The sequence below is a fragment of the Etheostoma cragini genome, chromosome 20 (assembly GCF_013103735.1).
Source record: "Etheostoma cragini isolate CJK2018 chromosome 20, CSU_Ecrag_1.0, whole genome shotgun sequence".
Taxonomy (NCBI): Eukaryota; Metazoa; Chordata; class Actinopteri; order Perciformes; family Percidae; genus Etheostoma; species Etheostoma cragini.
In genome coordinates, this window is record NC_048426.1 from 23,871,968 (window position 1) to 23,883,587 (window position 11,620).

The 11,620-nt window shown below is 41.5% G+C and overlaps 1 protein-coding gene across 1 annotated transcript in view; it reads left to right on the top strand.

The window, feature by feature from the left end:
* akap6 (A kinase (PRKA) anchor protein 6) overlaps nucleotides 1-11,620 on the top strand; it is a 158,542-nt gene that overhangs the window by 4,411 nt on the left and 142,511 nt on the right. Inside the window, exon 2 of the mRNA XM_034859174.1 lies at nucleotides 186-357. Within this exon, the coding sequence (XP_034715065.1) occupies nucleotides 186-357 (172 nt within the window). The remainder of the gene's footprint in view (nucleotides 1-185; nucleotides 358-11,620) is intronic.

Below are 11,620 nucleotides of genomic sequence, written 5' to 3' on the forward strand. Positions count from 1 at the left end.
GCACCTGAACACACCTCCCTGTAAGACCAGCACGCCCAGAATGCACCTGAACACACCTCCCTGTAAGACTAGCACACCAATGTCCGCACAGATTGGTGCAGGTGCAATTGCTATTCATCTGATAGGGTAGATAGGGCCCAAAGTGTTATTGTCTGTAGTAGGAATGATTTCTTCTTATGTTTCAGGTCAAAGAAACCTCCGCCCCTCCACACCGGCGCCGACTGGAAGGTGGTCCTCCACCTGCCGGAGATCGAGACGTGGCTCAGGGCGACCAGCGGCCGAGTCACGCAGCTCACACACTCCGCGGGACAAGACAGCGACAACCGGCACGTAGACGTCCACCTGGTGCAGCTCAAGGTAGACATGGACACTTCTTCCTCTTCTATTGGGGCAACACTTCACTACGATGATTTATTGTCTTTCAGTAGAATCATATCGTGATAAAATCATATATATATATATATATATATATATATATATAAATAGATCTTGGTAAACATTCGTTAACTTGTTTGTGTGTGTGTGTGTGTGTGTGTTTGTTAAGGGATGATGTCATGCGCTCATTTTCATATTTGTGACATCATTATCCAACAATTTGCATGAAGCTTAGTGGTTGTGTCATCAAGTTAGATCGAAAGAAATAGAAATCCTTAGCCAAGTAATCAGATAATAAACAGAGCAGACACGTCAGATAGGTCAGACCTCCGTGTTAAACTTCTTTAAATTCACCAAATCACTCACAAACATGTTGATTTCAGTGTAAATTTTCAGCCCTAGCCGTAACTTGGTGAATTGCATGTGCAAAAAGAAATATAAAAACACAAAATGTGTGTTGCTGGTGAATGATAAGCTCAAAAGACTTTTTGGGGGATCCAAAGAAGATTTAAATTAACTTGAAATCAACTTAATAATGTCTGAAGTAGAGTTCTGAATTTTTACTCTTGACTCTTTTGTGTCCAAAGCTGCAGAAAAAGTTGTTAATATTCACGCTATCATGACTGGATGCCTCTCTGTGTTGATTCATGGAGACGTCACAACATCAGTCGATTAAACTGTCTCACCTCAGGCGGCAAATTACCCATAATGCCCTTCCTCTCTCCACGGCCTTGGTGTTATGTAATGACTGGCTTCCACAAGTCCCACAGTCGACCGTTGGTTTTATTTATATAACTCATGTCAGTGAGCTGCGTTTGCAGTGAGCAGTCTACGTACATTTGATTCTTCATGGTCAGACTGTGGATTTTACGAGAGAAGGAAAAGAAAACGTTGACCCTGTGATACGTCTTCTTCATGGACGGAGCAGTTCCTCATGTTTGATTCACTGTGTCTGTGAAGAATTTCAATCCCTTAAAAGTGGAGCATCTGTTTGTGGCTCTTAAAGGAGAACAACACTTAAAATACAAACTGCTATTATTAATATTGGTCCTGTAGGTCTTGCTTTCACAGGATCGATAAGATCCCCTGATTTGTTCTGATTGTATTCACCAAGAACACCTCTGTATAAACTGAACATTAGCAATTTGGGCAGATTTTTATTATCTTATTTATGCTCCAGCTATCTATCTATCTATCTATCTATCTATCTATCTATCTATCTATCTATCTATCTATCTATCTATCTATTTATTTATTTAGAGAGGCAGTAGTTCAGTCCGTAGGGAGTTGGGTTGGGAACCGGATGGTCACTGGTTCAAGTCCCCACTTCACCTCCTGGGCACTGCCAGGTGCTCTTGAGCAAGGCGCCGTACCCCCCCCAAACCGCTCAGTGCGCTGGTTTGGCTGGCAGCCCCCCCCCCCTCTGACATCTCTCCATTAGTGCGTGTACAGATGTGTGTAGTTCAGGTCTGTGTGTGACTAATAACTAACAAATTGTGGACACAGTGTAAATTGAAATTTCCCCATTGGGGATCAATAAACAGATTAAAAATTAAAAATTAATTAAAATTCCTCACATTTGCTACATGTGTGTGTGTTTGCACAAAAATGTGTGAATATTTTCACTCAAAAAAGCATGTGTATTTTTCTGCCTATGTTTTTTTTTTTTTTTTTTTATCAAAACAATAACAAAAGATGAAGAATGAAAAGAATTGATTGTTGATTTAAAAATGCTCCTCCAAAGTCTATGATCCGGACCACGTCCATGGCAACGGTCTGTCATACAACAGTAAAATGCCCGTTTTTAACCAGCCAGAATCAACTCATTTCATTCATAAAAATGCTGTTTTATTCTGTTCAGACGCAGTCGACATGGAGGATCTGTCCTATTTATGTACAGTGACTCAGATGTTTCCTCTCGTCTTGTCTCTCTTCTCCTCTCTGCTGTTTTTAGCGCTCCTCTCTTCTCCTCTCTTCTCCTCTCTTCTCTCTTCTTTCTGTGGTAAATAAAACATGGCAGCAGCAGTATTGTTTCCAGTGTCTTCTCCAGACACTCAGAACTACAGTCACACTGATGTAAAAGGTGTGTGTGTGTGTGTGTGTGTGTGTGTGTGTGTGCGTGTGTGTGTGTGTGTGTGTGTGGCAGAGTCATTCACTGCTTTGAACATGCACAACATTTCATATAAAAGTGTTATTCCTTTTAGCCCTTTTCCACGATTGCATCTACGTCTTTATTAGGCGTGGGGGGAAAAATTGATACAGCCGAGTATCGTGATAGAGTGCAAGATGTTTAAATGTGCAATAATATCGTATCGTGGCATAAGTATCGTGACAATATCGTATCAGGAGGCGTCTGGTGATTCCCACTCCTATATGTCTTTATACACATTTTACCAGGAACAGAGATAAGCTCTTCTTTTTGAGATCATTCTTAAAGCTTTTTATTCATCTAGGTACGCTAAAGACATGAAAGGTGTGAGAGAGAGAGAGAGTGTGTGTGTGTGTGTGTCTCTGTGAGTGTGTGTGTGTGTGTGTCTGTGGGTGTGGGTGTGTGTCTGTGAGTGTGTGTGTTAGTGTGTGTGTGTGTCTCTGATGCTTCAGAGTAAATCCAATCCACCAAAATCTGAACAAAATTCCACTTTGTTTTTACTCTATTTACGAAAAAGTCTACTTAAGTGTCTCTTTTATTTTGCATCTTGACGCCAGAGTGAAAAGCAGTGAAGCTGCCCGTACGTCACTGCTGCAAGGAGAGAAGTTAAACCACTGGAGGTCAGCAGAAACGAGATTTACGAGGTACTGATGGGGTAGCAGGGCTCCTAGTTGCACCCTCTGGTGGTGAGGACACGTCAGTGCCATATGCTTGTTGATGCTTCAACTTATAGAAAGTTTAAGAAAAATGGAAAGGAAAGTCATACAAAATACTACGAATAAATTGTTTTTATATCCCGATTTTCACACGTATTGTTATGTATTTTATATATATATATATATATATATTTACCCAATCCCATAATTTAATCTTACTTTTATGAGGCAGAATTTAAAATAATTGAACAGTATCTTTTGAGGAACTTTAGGGCACTTAACATCTACAACAGGCCTATAAAATGAAACCAAAGCCCAAACGACTACATCTAAAGACTATTTCCGATGATAGGTGTGTGTGTGTGTGTGTGTGTGTGTGTGTGTGTGTGTGTGTGTGTGTGTGTGTGTGTGTGTGTGTGGGTGTGTGTGTGGGTGTGGGTGTGTGTGTGGGTGTGGGTGTGGGTGTGTGGGTGTGGGTGTGTGTGTGTGTGTTTGGGGCCTAATCCCAAAGTCCGGACTCACTAAAGGCTTACGGCTGTCCCATTGTCGAATTTTAAAGCCCTTTTTGTGAGCTTGCCTTGATGCAGACTTAACCAAAGGGAATTACCCACAGTTCAAAGCGTTGTGATGTTTACCTCGGAGACCATGGGGAAACTACAAAGTAAACAACAGCACGCCACACCACCAGGGAACGGAGCAGACCTGTTGTCCAGCTTGTAAAACAAGAATTTTAAAATAATTTGGAATCAGCCGGCTGTCTCCTGGGCCTTGGTCGTGCAGAGAGCCTCAAAATTAAAATGAAATTTACCCAACCGGGAAGTATCGGCGATAACATCTTTGTTATTTAACGTGGTCAAATGCAACATGTGATCTCATGAAGCGCTGTCTCAATCCCATGTATACCTTTCTGAGCCAATGTGGCCTCACACACTCACTCACTCACTCACTCACTCACTCACTCAGCACCTGAGATCTTTAGTCCTCAGGGTTCACTTTGGAATTGAGTGTGTGTGTGTGTGTGTGTGTGTGTGTGTGTGTGGTTCTGCAAAGAAATCAACAACATTGTCAAGGTTACCATACACAATGCATAGGAATTATGTATAGCAAATAATAATAAACCCACTATGAGTCGAAAATACGGGTGAAAACTGTTGGGAAAAGGTGGCAAAATTGAATAAAAAAAAATACAAAAACTGCATAAAAAAACTTTGTAAAAAGCAACAAAAACGTTGAGATAAGGGGAAATACGTTTTTCATGGTCAAAGGGAAGACAACACAAGGGTTAAGAAAGTCGGCGTGCATGTTTATGCAAAGTCACGATGTCGTGTTGAACAGAGTCTGTTGAAAAAGTCGTTTTCCTGTTTTTAAAACTAAAGATCTTCCCTGTTGGGAAATCAAGTCCAGGGTGTAAAAACATTTTCAAGAACATTTTAAAATAAAAACATCATTTTAAAATTTCAGTTCAACATAACTGTGTAGTATACTTCACTCTAATGTCCACAATTCTGTAACTTTCCCAAAACCTTTCCAAGCTTTCCTGGACTGTGGGGACAATAAGAGCAGCAGAGAAATTAAAGGCACACGGCGTCATCTTGGAACATCATGTATTCAGTGTTTGTTTAGTAAATAATCAGAATCAGCTTTATTCGCCAGGTATGAGGACACATACGAGAGAAATTGTTCTTTGGAGCATTGTTGCTCACACTGTACTTACACACAAAACAAAAAAATATACACACAATATATACATACTCTAAACTAAGCTAAGATACAAACATGACCAAGGGTGTTCAACAATCTCCATCATAATAAATCAACAGCCGTGTGCAATTAAGCTGACAGGTGAAGAACACACACAGCAATCACCAGTTAACTTAAATTTAAATTTGCAGGAACTACAGACTAATACAAAAACAGGCTAAAATGAACTGACAACATAAGTTGTACGACCGGCTAGTTATTAGTTATCCTCCTGACACTGCAGTAATTAAATCTTCTGCGCGTCATCTCCTGAGATGTGGCAGCTCGTCAGAGGAGCGTCAACACACACACACAAAGAGGACAAAAAGACACGACAGGACAGGACAACAAATCCTGATTGAAATGTGTGTCGACGCGTCCCTTCAATCACAGCTGGAAGACAGAGACGCAAACAGATGTGACGCCTTGTGTTTATGTTCACGCTGCATGTATCCCGACGCCTCGGTCACTTTGTGGTGTGTCCGACCTGAGCTGCAGGACACACTCGCACGGATCAGTCATGGAGCGGCTTTCTGTGAATCAAACACAACTATTAACGCAAAGTCACTCAAACAAATGCCCACCTTAACTCTCCTGTTGTCCTTGGGTCAAATTTGACCCGTTTTCAGGTAATTGTTGTAATCATCTCAATAAGATTGGCCGTTGAAATAAGCGTTGCATTAAAAAATCTAAATACTTTGGACAAAAACACCAAAAACCTTTTTAAAAAAAGCACTCACAACATTGAAAAAGTGACAAAAATGTGGGAAAAGGTGATAATAATGTGTGTTTTTTTTCATGATTGATGGGAAGACAACACAAGAGTTAATCTGTTTTCTATTACAAAAGAAAATGTTGGTGGTTAAAAATGTCTTTAAAGGACGACAACGTGCAGAAAAAAAAAATACTATTTATAGCCTAAATAAACACTAAATAAATGATGTTTTAAGATGACGCAGTGGGCCTTTAATTGCTGCACCCCAGTTACTATGTTGCTCGCAGGGTCCCCAGAGTCTGGAAAACCTGGAAAGGTTTTGGGAAAGTCATAGAATTTTAGACCTTTAGACTGAAGTATACTACACAGTTATGTTGATGAGTTGATATTTAAAAATGATGGAAAGTTTGTTCTTGACAATGTTTTGGAAGCCTGGACTTGATTTTCCCAGGAAAGGAAAGAGCTTTAGTTAAAACATGAAAAACAACATTTTCAACAGACTCTGTAACGCTGTAACGTAAACATACATACACGTTGCTTGGCGTGTTATCGTGAGAAGAAAGCCGCCGGTTGAGTTTAGGAAACGAGACACGTGCGTTGGATTTAGGAAAACAAGAACGAGGTTGGCTTTAATAAAAAAAAAAGAAGAAAGAAACAGACTGTTGAGTTGAAGAAATGTAAGTCAATGGAGGCCAAACGCCGCAAATACATGCCCAAAAAGCGAGAATGTGTCTTGATAATAGCGAATGACTTGGCGTGTCACACATACGCCATTTCACGAGATCGAGCTGAACGTTTTGAAATAGTCGGCGTTTGATTTGTTGCACTGAGCGTCGACTATTTGTTGTCATTCATTCAGACTTTTCTCATTTTATCTCTTTTCATCACTTAGCTGTTTTGTTTTAGTCTTCTAAATAACTCCGACTATAAAGCAGAGAGGAACAGGACAGGTGGATGCCGTCGGAGCATCTCTCTGCTCACTTAATGGCTGGTTTACGGCGCCATCTAGTGGTAGATCTTTGGTATTACAACGTATTACTCTGGCCTTCCATAAACCTCTTTCAAAGCAGATATTTTGACTTGTCACAGTGTACACACTGTAAATTACAGTGTGTAATTTACAGTAACAGCTGCAACTTGCAATTTATCTGGATTGTTGAGAAGTCAGTTATTTTCTCAAATAATCAATTCGTTGTTTGGTCTCTAAAATTTGAATCAGTGTTTCCCAAAAAGCCCAAGATGACGTCCTCAAACGTCTTGTTTTATCCACAACTCAAAGATATTCAGTGTCCTGTCACAGAGGAGAGAAGAAACTAGAACTTATTCACATTTAACACGCTGACATCACAGAATTTGCACTTATCTCAAAATGATGAATTGATTATTAAATAGTTGACAAGTATTTGATTAATAATGTACATTAGAATATTGTTAGAGAAATCTTTTTTAGGTAAAGTGTTGCTGCAAGAATACAAAAATTCATAAAAACCATAAACAAGATTAAAAACCAACATCTGACTGAGTAATTTGGCCTCTTGGTTTGTAGTTTTCCTTTTTCCCAATTCACAGCACAGACTCTTGTGTGGCGATGGAAAATACTGACTGCTGATTGGCTGACGGTCTGCAGCTGCTTGCCTTACCTAACTAATACCACCTTGTTTCTGATTTATTTAACCCAGACATTATCAAATGGAAACGTGTGATTTTAAGAGGGCGTTACAACAGTGTATCTTCGTTTGTTCATGTTAATCGTCCCCATGGGGATATTATGTTGCAGCAAAATCACATCACATGGTATTTAAAACAACATTAGGACAGACAAGACGAGACAAGGAAGAAGACAACCATGGCATGCATACATTGGCACTCATACATAGACCAAAGCACTATGGGGAGGGGGGTAGAGTTCCAGACCAGCTGGGAGAAAAATAAACCAAATATACCTATTATTATTGTACAGAACCTTCATTATTAAGAAGTTAATCTTAGTTATCTAACCTCCCATCTCAGGCCCGGGTTGCCAGATCTTGTTGGTCGGCGAGCAGAGCACAGGTCTTAGTTTTGGTCTCTGTTACCAAACCTGGCAACAAGACTCTGGAAAGTCACCGTGTGCAGCTGTTTAGTAATTCAGCGCGTAATCCCCCTTAAAGTCCGGCTCAATCAAGCTAGATACCGCATGTTAATCGGCAGGAGCTTTAGAGGTGCTTGGTGTATTTTTAAACTTCAGACAGAAGCAGGTTAGCTGTTAGCATTTCTTTATGCTAAGCTAAGCTACGCTAACCTTGACCTGACTCCAGCTCTGCACTGAACACACAGACATGACATTGATATCCATCCTCTTAACTCACTTTTTGAACTGTTTATGAATTTATTAAAGGGTAACTCTTGTTTTACAACCCCTTTATTTCATGTTTTTGTGTCTAAGTGACTGATGGAAGTGGTCCAGTAGAAAAGAGAGAGCGCTGCAGTCGGCAGAGGAGAGACACCTGATCTTTGCAGGTTGTCGAGGTTATGACATAGCCACAAGTAAACAGCGTGGCACGGCTGGATTCACACAGTCTCGTAGCTGAACTCGGAGCGTCTGATTGGTCGTTACCTCGACAGGTAACATCCAGGCCGTTGGAGGCCCGAGCTTTATTCAACTTAATTGTGGTCACGGAGTTTCGGCGTGGAGGGCGGCGGGCTCGGCATCGGGGCGAGAGATCGAAGCCGACAGAACGCCAGACAGACGTTTGAAATTATAATCTCTCCTCGCCGCTCTTTTCTTTCTCTTTCATCCTCTCCTTCCTTTCTTCTCTCTCTCTCTCTCTCTCTCTCTCTCTCTCTCTCTCTGTGTCTCTCTCCTCCTCCTCCTCCTCTCTCTGACATATTTATAATGCGTTTGCCTGCAGGGCATCTTTCTATAACCTGACCTTGCCACAGAGCGACTGTTGGACATGATTATAGTGATACTGTGTGTGTGTGTGTGTGTGTGTGTGTGTGTGTGTGTGTGTGTGTGTGTGTGTGTGTGTGTGTGTGTGTGTGTCAGCCTCTCAGCCATTCTTGACATCCGGCTGCAGGCGGTGTGTAACAGCTGCATGGAGAATGTCCTCTGTTGCTCTGAGAGGGAGAGGCTGCACACGGTATATATTTACATAGATACACACACACACACACACACACACACACACACACACACACAGGGATGAGATGACATCTCCTGTGTAAGAGATAAACTTAGGTTTTTCGCCAACATTGCTCACAATTTGTTTTTCACCTCGCCTTTTGGGGCTTCTGTAGAAAAAGAAGCTGTACACTGCATGTTGTAATGCTACACATCAGCTTATTGCTATCACACACAACATTAGAGCAGCTTCCTCTACTCAGAGCTTTAAATCACTTTTAAAAACACATGCTGGGTTTTTGCACTGGCTTCTAACAAAAGCTGAGCTGGGATATTTTATTGTAAATATAGTTTTGTTTTTATTGTTTTTGGAATATTATGTTTTTAGAAGGTTTTTATCCGGCTATTTATTATGCTGTTTTTCTTATGCTGTTCTCTGTCTCTGTACAGCACTTCAGGGCAGTAGTGACTGTTTGTAAATGTGAGAGAGAGAGAGAGAGAGCGAGAGAGAGAGAGACAGAGAGACAGACAGACAGACATGTTGGTGCTTTTGTTTCTCAGATAAAGTGTGATGTGGAAAGCCGGAGTAGAAGGCAGGAGGGAGCTTCATAAAAGGGCTTTATTTTAACAGTCCAACAAAATACAGGGAACTAAATCCAAAATCCCAAAACAGGGGAAGGCGATACAAAATCAGGGAAAACTACACAGGTGGAAACTCACGAGGGATATAACTGGAAAAACTCACAGGGTATATCAGGAACAGGTGAGACGCGGGGCGGGACAATTAGACGGGCACAAAGCAAAGCTAGACAAGACAGGAAACCAGACTATCAAAATAAGACAGGAAGTAGGACAAACAGACACTTACTGGGGAAACACTGAGCCACAAACACAAAGGGGACAAGACCAGACCAAAAACCACAGAAGGATAAACAAAGAAACCAAAGCACCGCACCAGACCATCACAGAAAGATCACTTTTTAAACCTCTACAGCAGTGGTTCTTAACCTGGGTTCGATCGAACCCCAGGGGTTCGGTGAGTCAGTCTCAGGGGTTCGGTGAGTCAGTCTCAGGGGTTCGGTGAGTCAGTCTCAGGGGTTCGGTGAGTCAGTCTCAGGGGTTCGGTGAGTCAGTCTCAGGGGTTCGGTGAGTCAGTCTCAGGGGTTCGGTGAGTCAGTCTCAGGGGTTCGGTGAGTCAGTCTCAGGGGTTCGGTGAGTCAGTCTCAGGGGTTCGGTGAGTCAGTCTCAGGGGTTCGGTGAGTCAGTCTCAGGGGTTCGGTGAGTCAGTCTCAGGGGTTCGGCGGAGGTCAAGACACACACCCGACTCATATGATTGGTGATGAGACGCCCCGCTTGGCCATCATTGGCTGCATGTGATCACGCAACATCGCTTGGCCTATCTGTGCTGCAGGGAATTCAGTAGTGGAATTGTGACTGTCGTTATGGTACGTCGTGTGATTTCTTTCTTAATATTTTAAACCCTTCATACTAACTATGTCGAGCAAAAAAAGAAAGCTGTCGGACGAATATGTCCAATATGTAGTCACATTGTATAACGGAACGTGATGGGAGTCAGCGTCCTAACTGCATGATTTGCAATGCCAAGTTGAGCAAGTCCAGTCTAGCAGCGGCAAAACTAAGAGAACCGTTCCTCAAGCTGCATGGAGATGGACAATACAAGAACACAACGCTCGTTAAATCCAAGGTGAAGAGAGCCAGATTTCGATGAAAAGGCTCTTCTGCCTGTTCTCGGCTTTGTACCCATCAACAAACCGATCCTCACAGCATCGTACCAGTAAAACATATACCTGTGTTTTGAATTTTATTTTTCCAATAAAGAAGGGTTTGGTGAATGGGCATATGAAAGTGGTGGGGGTCAGTACCTCCAACAAGGTTAAGAACCACTGCTCTACAGTCTTAAGTTTGGGTCTTTTCCGGGTTTTTCCATCGGCCTTCCCCTCTACCTGTCTGCAGCTGTTAGAGTAGTCCAGTTTGGTCTGGAGCAACGACCTCCACATCTGACCTTTACATCCCCATGTAAAGGTTATAAATATGAGTTGACGTCACAGGCGTGCAGCATCGTCTTGCAGCTTTAAAGAAATCTCCTAAAAAAGAAGCTCCTTGCACAGAGAGAGCATGATCAGTTTAGTCGATGTGGATCTGTGTGTCTCTGGTTCAAAACCACAGATCTTTATTTTAACGCAGTGCAGAAGCAGCCTGCTGTCTCCCAGCTGTCGGGGTATTTTGGGCTTCTGATGTCACTGTCGCTGCTACGCCAGGAATTCTGGGAACTCAACATGGAGGGGATAGATGTTCATGTAAAAGAGAGGAGCAAGAAGGAGTAGAAAGGAGGGAGGAGATCACGGGTTGACTTGGTTCAGGAAGTGTGGAGCTCTAAATGTGACACTTTAAAATGTTCATCTTTTAACCCTCGTGTTTTCTTCCCGTCAAAAATTAAAATCAACACTTTTGTTGATGCTTTCTATCAATGTTTTTAACTATTTCTTACGTTTTTTTCCGTTTTTTTTCAAAGTATTATCACTTTTTTGACGTTTTCAACACTACATGACAGTAACTTATTTAGTTTTAGAGTTATTTTTGGAATTGATGGTCAATAAACCTCATTTATAGAAAATGACGCCTAATGTTTGAGTTAGAAAAGCAGAAATTAGGAATTATTGAGACTAAAATTAAAGGAATGGATGTTGATGATAATCACAGACTGGAATATGTCAACTTTTACTCAATACTATTTCAACAACACTTCACTTTGTTTTACAATGCTATAAAACTGAATAAGACGGCCCAAAATTAATGAAAGTGGAGATTTGTACTTGGCAAAGAGCGTTGGGTGGAATCAATCATGTTATTTTGGGGAATTA